Below are 12,377 nucleotides of genomic sequence, written 5' to 3'. Positions count from 1 at the left end.
ATCAAATCATTTTTGAAAAAAGTAGTGTATATACTTTACCAGGGATTGGTGACTAATCAATTTGATAAATTGTTCTTTTTGGGTCACATTTTTTTTTTTTTTTTTAATTCTAAAGATTCTTTTTTCTTCACTTAGCGCACCATTTACAAAATAAAATGCATGGCGGCGAGGAATGAGTTTACTAAGTTGACCATTTTGTCCATCATTTGGAATTAGTTGTTGTTTGCACCGTCAGACAATGAGCAACAAACAATCCATTGCAAAGGAATAGACTGTTGAAAACCATAGCGGGTAGCATCCAAGAGAAAATTCCTTTTAAGTATGTGAGTGTAGTGACCTAAACTTGCCCTTTGTGAAGCTCAAACACAAACACAAAAAATATGTTAACCAAAACAAGATAACCAAAAACAACTATACGCAATACAGTACAAATAAATCCACTACTTGAACGTGTGCCCTTCTGCTTCTGACCATCTTGTTTGGCCTCACATACATTGTATCACCAAATCATCGGTAGGGTAAAGGTAACCTGCCACACAGCGGTCTAAACCCAGCTCACGTTCCCCATTAGTGGGTGGTCAATCAAACGCTTAGTGAACTCGGCTTCACGCTCCATTATTGCCTTTCTGGATGGTATAGGTTTGAGCTTAAAGTAGAAAAAAAATAAAAGTCATTTTTCCCAAGTATTGTATAATGTCATTGTCATTTGCTTTTTCTTAGTATTCGAGAGGGAAAAATTATCTATTAAAATCAGAAATACAATATTTGTTGCACTACTTAATGCGGTAGAAGCTCGTAAGTTGACCGTGGAAGTCATACAATTTGGATTTCATATGATTTTCCCTCAATCCATCCAAAGTAATGTGTATCTTCTTCAGGGACACAGAGAGCTGGAGACCACCTCTGGGTACCTCGGCCGCAAGGCGGACTATACGCCGAGCTATTGGGCAATCAGTCACAGGCCACATTTAGAAACATACAACCATTCACAATGTCAATGAGTTGGAATTCAACTTAAACAAATGTACCACTACACCACCGCGGTAACTTGCAGTTTAAATGAGAATGTTTTTATTATCGGGCACAGTTTGAACTTGGAAAAGACAAAAAGTAATGTCAATGAATGTCACTGAACAGATTGTGTTCAACCTTAGGGGCTCCAATGAACTAAAGAACAGTGATGCCAGGCTCACAATGACTCTTGTAGTCAGTCATGCTGGAACAGAAAATGGCCTTCCTATGAACTGTTGGAAGCATAAAGTTTAACACTAGATTAGTAAGATTAAAAGTAAACAAAGCAGTCCAGACCGACACATGATTGATTATAAAATTGATCAAAGGTGTATCTCAAACTGTTTACTCATATCCCCTGTGCAGTGTTGTTCAAACCCAACTAATCAGTTTCTCTTAAATTCGGTGGATAAACTACCACAAGCCACATTCTTCAGCGTCGGAGAAGGACAAGTGGGACGGAGTCACAATATACACGGCTCAAAACATTTCATGCACCATTACAACTTTGAAGCTTTAAGCTGCGAGAGTTATACACTCAGATATAGTCTGAGCTTATTTTGATTGGAAACTGTTCGCTTCAAGGACTGAATGACTTGAATGTACAATGACAAAAATAAAAGCGGCTACAATCAGAGCGATCTGTGAATCAGTCATCAAAGGTCACAAACAATCACAGGGGAGGCAACGGTCTCTTTTCAGAGGGACTGAGAAGGACAGTGTCACCTTGAGTTTCAGAAAGATTTCCTTCATTTGTAATACATCTTGAACTGGTAAATAAATTAAGCCCACTACACCTCCTACCCCCCCCCCCCTCCACCGCCACCCAATGGACTGGCAAAGTGACACGCACCGGAGAGCCAGTGAGTAATTCTATTTGTAAAGCGCACTGATACAAGATACTCCCCTCTTACTGGGAGTCATTACATATCATTAGAGAGGCGTGGCAACTCTGTACACACAGACACACACACGCACACTCACACAGTTCTCCTCCAAAAGCATTAACTCATTCACGACCAGCCCAGTAAAAAAAAATTGATTTTGACGTATTTATCCGTAAATGGTATTGAATGAGTTAAATAGTGAAGGCAATTCTTTTATTTTTGTTGCAGACAGAAAACTACTAGAATTCAAATTAGAATATTTAGTTAGTGTTTGACAGGTCTTATGTTGAGGTATTTAAATCTTTAGAAATAGAAATAGAATAGAAATCCCTTTATTGTCATTGTACTCAAGTGTGCAACGAGATTAGATTTTATATGATACTTTATATGATATGATAACAAAAGACTACTTAAAAATATATTTTTAAAAACTGTGAAAATTGAGGATATATCTACTTCTCCGGGGAACACCAAATGAAAGGCCCTCTTACATGGGCAAGGACTGCGTCAATGTTTTTTTCTGTATTTATTATTTTAGTGCTGCTGTAATCCACAAGCCACGCCCAGAAACTGGGTTTCTGATGCCACTCATTAACCCTGCCTCTTGAAAGCACGTATCCAACATCTAAATACTACAAAACACGGTAACAAAACTTAACACAAGTCTATGTTTTGACATTCTTGAGCCATTTCTTCTTGCTGTTCCAGGGGGATCCTGAGGCATTTCCAAGACAGCCGAGACATAGTCCCAGAACAATCCCAGGCGGTATCCTAATCAAATGCCAGAGCCACCTCATCCGACTTTTCTTGAAGCAGCGAAATGGCAGTTCAACTGTGAACTCCTCCCCGAGCTTCCCGAAAGGCCTTTACAGACCAATCTGACATCGGCCGTCGTGGCCAACTGTCGCGTCAGCCTAGAATTTGGCACATCCGAAGAGCACACCGCAAAACTCGACAGAGGGACCAACTACTCCGGAGCTTCTGCGCATGCGTGAGAAGTTGTACCCCTCCATGCCATCGGCGGCGATAGTCGATGCGTAGCCTTTGACGGTGATGTCGAATACCGGTTGTCTTTCGCAAAGGAGAGTGATTTTTTTAGTCTTTGTCGCCTTTTTGTCCAGCTAGTCATTATGTCCATAGAGGAGATTTTCCCCGGTATTGCGCTTTCAACACTTCCGGTTCTTGTCCAGTGCACTGATTCGCTAGCTAACAACCAATCACAGTGCTCATTTAACCCGGCAGCCCAGATCAACTGCAACCGAGCGCTTTGCTTTTCAGTTCAGCTCCTTCTTCAACACAACAGACCAACACAGAGACTGCAGCACGGCAGATGCAGTACTGACACACATAACGATCTCTCGCTCCATTATTCCTTCATTCAAGCAAAACACCCCAAGATACTCGAACTCCTCCACTCTGGGAAGAATGTCATCCCCAACCTGGAGAAAGCATTCCAAACTTTATTGACTCCAGTGAGAGTTGGAGGCTCGATGAAGACGTCAGAACCCCATACTCTGCAAAAAGCAAAGAGACAACACGGAGTTCACCAAAACTTGCTACCTCGGCTGCACCACTAGTTTCTTCTTCTGTTGTCCGGAGTTGGACAGCCAAGATCCTCAACTTCGGCCCATGTTGTCTGGTTTGGCTGTTTCTTGCCGGGCCATGGCTATAGGACCCGCCACCAGACCTACATTCAGGCCCAGCTCCAGAGGCGGTTCAGGACACCTGATTCTGCCATGGGAAAATCCTGGTTCAGATATTGTATTCTTCATAGGGTGTTCAGAGTTGTGGTGGCTCACCTACACCTATTTGCTCTTAGGGTAACCAATATATGCTTCTGGTATTCCTGACAACTGAGCTCATAGAATCATTGGGACACAGAAATCCCTCCACCACTTTAGGATGACAGCTGTTTTTCGTTAAAAGAACAAGTAAACAAATGAAAAAAAAATACTGTTTTATAAGAGGCCATCTCCAATTAATTTTTTGATGTCATCTCCAAGTTCCCAACGTTTTTTTGAGGACTAAACCTCTTTCTCACACACACATGCAGTTCAATGTGCAGAGCTCCAAAAAGTGTTCCTCTAACTTTCAAGCGCCCCTCTTCCATTCCTGACCTAAAGTGAGTGACCCGACTCGAACCTCGCTGGGTGCTAATCATCCCGGCGGTGGGTCAACAAGTGATTAACTATTAACTCTAGAAAGTTCAATCGTCAACACAGTGAGAGGTTGAGATGTGAAAGTGTCTAAATGGGGACTCAGGAGAATTGCGGTGTACTCTTTGAAGCAATAATTACCGTTTCAGCAGCACAGAGCTTTAAGCTGCTGGAGGACGATAGTAACTTTGCGGACTCGTCTTTAATTGGAACACGAGTGGCAGGGTCTTAAAAAAAAAAAAATCACAGTCAGAACAGGATTGAAACAATTCAACGCAGTTTGTCTGTTCACTGCCGAATCTCACAAATGTTCAAAAATACTGCTGAAAAATAGATTATATCCTCTGTAGCTTGTCAAAACAAATGCTCCATCTATATTTCATAATACACTGAACAGCATCTCTCAATAATTTTGATCCATTAGGAGAAACATCGAAAAGCTGCAGGAGACGATAAGTGCAGAAATGGTATAACTCAAACAAAACAAATGAAACATGAATAAAACATTAATCACTGACATTTAGAAAGGTTTTGGAGTCAATTTGTTGCAATAAGATGGTGAAAATGTTTTTCCTTTTGACTCGCGCATTAAAATAACTTTTAGTACAGAATTTGTTTGTGAGAGACTTTTGTTTGCGTGTTAAATATTCTGAATGTTGTGTTTATTTCAAAGACGTTTACTGCAATATTAATGCCATATTCTGACTGCCCATGGACAGCATTGGTCTGATATTAGTGTGAAAAAAAAATATGTCTTGAGTTGTCTTTTCGCCGGTTACTTTAAACACATTATCTTGTCTAATTCTCTCTGCCGTCTTTATTCCCTCATCTCTTTAAGCGGCTTAATTAAAACAGCTTTTCAGAATCTTTATTTATTTATTTGACTGTTCACGTTGAATTGCTTACACTTATTCGGGGAATAAATTACTATTTTGTTTAATATATAAACAGGACTAATCACAAGAGGTGAAGTTGCACCCGAAATAATTTCTTTCACTTTGCAGTCACATGACCTCATCCACTAGAATTCCGTTAGATGATGCGTTGTAATGTATTCCCAGTGGCCTACTTACTGACTAGTCTTTATTACTAATGATGACTCAATGTGTTATGCATGCAGTGGAACTTCCACAGTCAAATACGACTGATTATTCAAGTTTCTGTACTTTACCTGAGTATTTATTTTTTCCGACATATTCTTATTTTTAATCCCGTTTGAACACAGATGTGTATTTTCTACTCTATACTTTGGCACGATATAAAAAAGACGTAACAGAAAAAAGTAAAGTCAACAAAAGGTTGCGATCTAGATTTTTCGAGATCTTGGAGTCCTATGGAGCCATAAAAAAATAGAGGCAGCAGCAACATGAAAGATAGTGAACCAGGAGGTATGAATCAAGTTGGACATCCCTCCTCCTCCATAAAAGGTGTGCACTCAACAAGTCGACGTCGGCTACCAAAGACGACTTTTGCTGCACATACCCAGTAAACTATAGCAACTCATCAGAGGACGAGAAATACTGACTCGCAGGCCTTATTTGTTGAATCTGCAATTTGATTTGTTAAAAAAAAATTCTATTATTATTGTGTATGTGTCATGGGAGACACTGCGCAGATTCCATTGGCATGCCATCAAATTGAAGCAGAAATCTGATTGGACGAATAAAAACGTAACGATGGAAGTGAGGAGCAAAGACAGAGACGACACAATGAAGAAAAAGACGGAAAATAATCCCGTTTCATGGAAATTGTAAATGAAGTCAATGCCTCTGATAGTGTCAAACCTTATCACATGCCACTGCACCGTCCATTTAAGTGCACCTCGGTCAATCAGCACATGCAAATTCGCTAAAAACAAATGTCATGTTGGAAGAATGGAAGGTCAACACGTTTGAAGTTATGATATTCCAGACAGATTAGTTCTAATTTGCCCATCATGCTCTGATTTCTCTCTGGCCTTGGTTTTATTTGTGCTGTAAGAGTGTGTCTGTAATAACAGTTAAAGCTGCACCGTGGGGAGATTATCGGCCCATACTACATTATCGCCCAAGCACACGCATCGCTTCTTCTCCTCTCATTTCTCAGAAGGATCTCACCAAGAGAGCAACTCTGTGTGTGTGTGTGTGTGTGTGTGTGCGCGTAAACCAAGCACATTAGTGTGTGTGCATTTTTTTTTCTCCCCGATCCGTGTGTTTGTATGCACGTGCATGAGTATGTGCATGCTTAGAGCGCTGGCTTGCCCTGTTTGCAGGGTGTGTGTGCATGCATGTAGAATGACATTTAGCGAAATGTGGTGTTGAGAGTAGAAACATCTGACTCATAATTGAAGTGCCATAAAGGAAATATGAGCATGAACACGCCTTGTTAGCCTTACACCAGTGGTTGGTTGGCACATGAGAAGCCAGGACTCTTCAGGGCCACCTGACAACACTTTGAAGGTTGATTTCCAGAGGTGGGTGGTAACACGCTACATTGACTCCGTTAGATTCCGACAAGAAATACTACTTTTTAATCCAATCTAGTCTTAGTTTGCCTTTATCAATACTTTTCATGTCACTCGCAACTCATGCATAAGCAGGATACAAAATGGATGCATTGTCATGTGTGCCTGCCTAAATTTACTCGCCATTTCAGCCTTTGAAAACTCCAATCGGAAGTGATGGGTAAATGAAGCTTCAAATCTGCTTCATGAAGCAGTTGTAGTATTTTTGGACTCGTGTAGATGGCGCTCTCTGCTCAACATGGGTCTGAAAGCAACAACAGTGCCATCTAGAGGACTCACAAATACGACAGCTGCTTCATGAAGCAAATTTGAAGCTTCATTTCCCCATCACTACCAATCCGTACTCCAAGATTTTGTCTCTGTCTGCTTTTTTCAAATTGTAATGCTGTGTGGAATAAAACGAACAAGTAAACCACAGCACCTCAATGTCGAATGCACTTCCTCTGACCCAATTATGGGGGGAGTAAAACATGGATGCTAACCAATAAATGAACACTACACATTAAATCGCAATGACCCTCTTCTCTCATGGTAAAGGCAGAAAATAAACCTCTCTTCAAACACTAACACCTTCGCCGGTTGTAAAAGTCTTAACAGTGTCCCACTCTTTAATTGCTGAACAACCTGCTGGTCACGTGGGTCACTCTATCTCTCTCCGCTCTCTCCACCCTGAAAATCTCTCCACGGATTTGCACTTATCTTAAAAATGGTCATTCTATTCTTAAAAAAAAGTTGGAAATCCGCAAATCGGCGGAAAATGCTCATCCTTGCCATTATGCTGGGGCAGGAGTGGACCATCTAGAACACCGTGTCACGGTGGGCCATCAGTGGCCACTTTTGAGTTGAACGGATGCAATATCCCGAGATACATTGATCCTCTGTCTTAACTTCTTCAGAGTCACGAGATTTTTAAAGAGACAATTCACATTTGATTTGGAGACAAATTTGCAATGAAGCTGTCCTTACAAAAGCCATTTTGATTCTTATCATCGCAAACAAACAACTAATTCCACACATTGCCCAACACATTCAAAAGTACAAGCAGGAGCAATCAAAGTCACAGAAAATAAAATGTCATCATCTAAAACTTTTTACTTTTAGTCTGGTCACATCAACATTGCGCATGAAAATCTATTTTCAATGGCTTTACCTGGATAAATAAAGGTTAAATAAATAATTGCAACAATTACGCTTACTCGTTGACTTGACTTGAATACAATTATTAACTACTCTATCACCGAGGGTCAAAGAAGAAGCAGGTACACTGCAAGCGGTCTCGATGAAAAGAAAAAAAAAAAAAAATCAATGCATGCTAGCACCCTCATTTCAATAAAAAAAAAAAATCCCAACTAAAGAAAACATTATGTATGTGGGATGCAACATCCTCCTCTGCCATGTAACACCTTCAGAGCAGCAAACATTCCACATGCCAACCATTGATGTTCACAACAAACAAGGTCAGCAGGCCAAAAGATGGCAATCTTTTCAAACAAACTTCCTTCAGTTATTAAACATTATATAAAACTTGTCTGCAGTTTTTTTCCCCTCACGGACCAATATTCACTTACCATTCCATAGGTTCACCCGCACATGGTAAGGGAAACCAAGCCAAGAGCTGGATCAAGAAACTGAGCCTTTACAAATATAATGATGCCCATTATATGATGCAAATGCTACAAATTGGAGTTAATTTGTTATTTTAGTTTAGGGGTATTGGATTGCACATCATACTGAGATGTCTTTTTGATATTCTGTTTCAAAAGGCGTCCCACTGAATACTACAATCACGACGATAAATATTGTTGAATTAAATACTTCTCTCAAAGTGCTAATCAAAGCTAAGCATTCATGTTGGCTAATCCAGTCCAGTTTAATTCATGAATTATACTGGATATTTTCATTTGAGTTGTTGCCCAAACTCCAAAAATCTCTCTATAACTAAAAATAAAAAGAGATGCCACAAATTAAGCCCAATCAAGAATTGAACATTTCGAGTCACAGGAGGTAGTGTGAGGTAAAGGTTCGAAAAGATGGTAAATATCACAGGTAAATAACATTGCACATGCAGTATGTGGACTCTCTGACTCATGTTTATTGAGGCAACATTTGGCACTCTTGTGCAAATTCTGCAGTGGTTTGCTTTGATCCGACGGCTGAGCTTTGTTTATAAAGGGAAGTGATATGCTCTGATTTGTCGACATTTAAATTATGGGCAGCACACAGAAGACGTCCTAAGAGGAAAAAATATCCTAGTTTGCTTTAAAGAATTGAATTTATTTTAATGATGTGCATTGTTTGAATAGAAAGAATAAAGAATTAAAGATTGTCATATTTCAATTTGATATTCCTGATGGCTAGATGATGACTGCAATCGCTAAAAAGCTTGGTGTGCTAACAAACTCCATTTTGTGTTGCAGCTGCTGTTTCCATGGAGCTCACTTCTTTCTTTTAGCGTCCCCTCTTTCTCTGCCTCTTTCCACTCCCACCCCCACAAACGCGCTAACACACCAAAGCGTGCAGGTACAAACACATTTCTGAAAGAGGATTCAGCTGGGTGAGTCAATCTGCAACCAATAACAACAAAGGCTAGATTTCATAATGTCTTTCTGGACGTCAGATTTACTGGCATTGAAAATCTATTTCATTTCCCCACAAAAAAGACAACATACCGTTTTTCCTCAAGGAGTGGGCTCCACTCTAATATACATGTGTCAATTAATTGTCGGGCTCGCAAATACACAGCTGTCACAAAAAGAGCCTCCTTTGTTTCCCCTCCAGAAAAAAAGGTGCAAAACGGAATCACCTCATTCCATGCTATTGTTCACACATGAAGATTAAAGAATTAACTCATGAACCAAAACTCCATCGCTACCCAGAACAGCAGCGCCTACTGAAGCACATAAACTGTCTCACGGCTGTCCAGGTTCTTGCCATGAAATGATGTACAACTATTGTACAACGTAAGAATGTTAAATAATGAATATAAAAATTAAGGCCTTCCCCAGATAAATCTCTAAATGCTAATAGAATTTTTTTTTCTACTGCAGCAGAGTAATAATAATTTAGGATCTTCGTTATAGTTATGTTTCATTTATTTATTTGTTTTTTAATTCAGTTAGTTTTGTTCGTTTTTAATAGTCTGATTTTAAACTTCATTTTGGTTAAGTTTTGATTAGTTTGAGAATTAGATTTTTAAATATTTCGAGTATTTGTTGAGTGTAAAACAACGCCAAAAGCTCACGAATTAATTGACAAAGATGAAAATGACCGGTACTTTAACACTCATGGATGCCTTGCGTTATGTAAAGACTCTCTGTTCTCGTGTTTTCTTTGTTTTTTTTTGCTATCTACTTTGTTTTACGGAGCGGTTTATTTGAACATAACCGGCATTTCTTTGTTCGTCAGTCATAGACCTTTTTTGATTGGCGCAGGAGAACTCGGCTTCGTTCACACATAGAGAAATATTTGGTCGTAAATATTGAACACGTTCATTATTTAAGATTGTAAACCTCGATTGGTTTTAGACCCTATAATCAGGACAATTCCATACTTAACACGCCTCACATATAAGAATAATCTTATTAGAGAATCGTATAAGACTTTGTTGTGCGTTTGACATCGCTGATTGGGAAAATATCCCGATTGACTTTATGTGTGGACCCCGCCTGTAACTGTCACAGAAAGTGGAAACAGTTACCTATAAACAAAATGCTGATTCCAGTTCATCACGAAAGTCGCACATATAATTCATGCAAATTAAGTTTAAATAAAAGACGTTCAAAATGTTTTATTTTTCATTATTTGTATTTTACATACATTATCGGAAAATCGGGTTTGATGGACGTGATTTTCTTGTCAGGCAACATCGAACAGCCCGAGCTGTAACCACTGGAGACAAAATCCTCGTGTTTTTTAAACTCTGCCAATGAAGCTGAATCTGATTCTGATCTAGTAAATTGTAGTTTCAGTTAGTTAGAGCTTTTTTTTTTCTAAAGCAGTGTCGTATTTGTTTCATTTCATTTTAAAAAAATCATTGCCAAATTTTACTCCTAGTTTTTTTTATCAACTATGATTCTAAATGATAACATTGCTCTGCAGTGGACAAAATAAATATGCCCCAACCGCTATGTGAGAAAACACGGCAATTCCTTTGACGAACACAATCATGTAATCCCACCAAGCAATCCGAGCATATTTGCACTGCATCATCTTTCCTTGTCTTTACATAACAAATGAATGCAAGCCAGCAACTTAGAAAAACATCCACAAATGTCAGCATGTGGCTGAAAAGTGTTAAAGCAGAAACCAAACTTACCAAGAACTCCAACGCGGTAGTTGAGGGTGATAACGATGACATTGCCGTAGCTCGCCAGGACGCTGCCATCAATCATGTTTCCGGTCCCCTCCATGTAGGATCCCCCGTGGATGTAGACCATCACAGGCTTGGCCCCGGTGTCTCGTATGTCTGCAAGAGCGGCCATTGTTACCACATTCACATTGGACGCTCGCCCACTGTGCTCATCGCGGTGACTCGGTTCTCATTCACATAGGCTTGATGGTCCACAAATAAACTGGCCATCACCCCCCAGATACCGGCGCTGACTGGCACCGAAGCACCATGCGATTCCGTCTGCTGCATGCCAATGTCAACTCATTAAACCGATTTCAATTCTATTAAAGTAATTGGCCATCTCGGCTGCAAACGACGTGTAATTTACCTCTTAGAAAACAAACTATTAGCTCGTGTTTGGCTTTCCAGGAAACACGCAGGCTTTCCAAATATGGGCAAGCAGGAAGCCATTAAGGGAGAAGAGAGGAAGCTACTCTGACATATTCCGAACCGAGAGGGGCTAATTTGGCTCGACAGTGATCGCGGGGAGAAAAAAAAACACTCGCTAATTACACCGTATACTTTCGTTCTTTTTTTTCTTTTTTTTTTAAGTACGGGCCTGTGTGCGCTCACTAACCTGTTTGCACTGAGGTGCAGGACATTGAGGGCTATTTATTTTATTCCCAAACCAGTAATGGATGGCCAGCTGGAATGACACTTAAGCCAGATAAAGTACATTCACTGGCGGAAAGAGAAGGGGAGAAAAAAACTCTGTCTGAGGAATAGTCTTCTGAATTAGTGACTGGCTGGCAGCAGCGGAGGGACAAGACAAGAACCTCTCATTTTCACTCCTTCAACCGCCCCCACCCCCCCATTTTGTATCACTTTCAATCACACACTCGCCCCGATCTCCCTGCTGCCTTTCTCCCATCTCTTTCCAGCACCAAGCTTCTTATCCCCCCCCCCTACGCTCTGAGTGGTGCGAATGAGAAGGGGTGCAAAGGGCAAAAAGTGATGAAAAAAAGGGAGAGACTGACTAAAAAAAAGGGTACAGTTGAGAAAAAGAGAAGATTGAGAAGTAAAGTACAAACAAGACAAAACAAGAGGTGCAGATTGAACTTGACTTTCTAAAAATGGTGTCCTGGTTGCAATAGTGACTGGATAAACTCTTTTAAACGGACGGCCCTATCTTGCATCTGCAAGCACTGCTTGTTATTATGCGTCTCACCATTGCTAATAAGATGCGTTTTCTACAGCAGTCTTGACACAATCTCAATCGCATTGTGCCTTTGTTGAGTCACGTTTCAACGCACGAGTACATAATGATAGCTTTTAATACGGTTTGCCGTTATTGGGCTGGTATCTGGGAGGGTGACAGTAAAATGTGATTCACAGCTGACACCTCTCTGAACACACGTGTGTTGAACAATAAGAGGAGAGGATGTTTGAGGTGAGACGACATGGGAGGTACAGTCAAAGGGAAATGCGAA

At 40.2% G+C, this 12,377-nt stretch overlaps 1 protein-coding gene across 4 annotated transcripts in view; it reads right to left on the bottom strand.

Annotated features, from left to right (window-relative positions):
- Nucleotides 1-12,377, bottom strand: part of nlgn3a (neuroligin 3a) — a 215,537-nt gene that overhangs the window by 91,924 nt on the left and 111,236 nt on the right. For all 4 annotated transcript variants that reach the window (XM_088293270.1, XM_088293268.1, XM_088293271.1 and 1 more), the window contains one exon: nucleotides 10,873-11,022. In XM_088293270.1, coding sequence (XP_088149396.1) covers nucleotides 10,873-11,022 — 150 coding nt within the window. The remainder of the gene's footprint in view (nucleotides 1-10,872; nucleotides 11,023-12,377) is intronic.

This window comes from Idiotropiscis lumnitzeri, chromosome 4, assembly GCF_059441095.1.
Source record: "Idiotropiscis lumnitzeri isolate Australia: NSW breed Sydney's pygmy pipehorse chromosome 4, RoL_Ilum_1.0, whole genome shotgun sequence".
Taxonomy (NCBI): domain Eukaryota; kingdom Metazoa; phylum Chordata; class Actinopteri; order Syngnathiformes; family Syngnathidae; genus Idiotropiscis; species Idiotropiscis lumnitzeri.
This window is presented reverse-complemented; position numbering and strand designations above follow the sequence as displayed.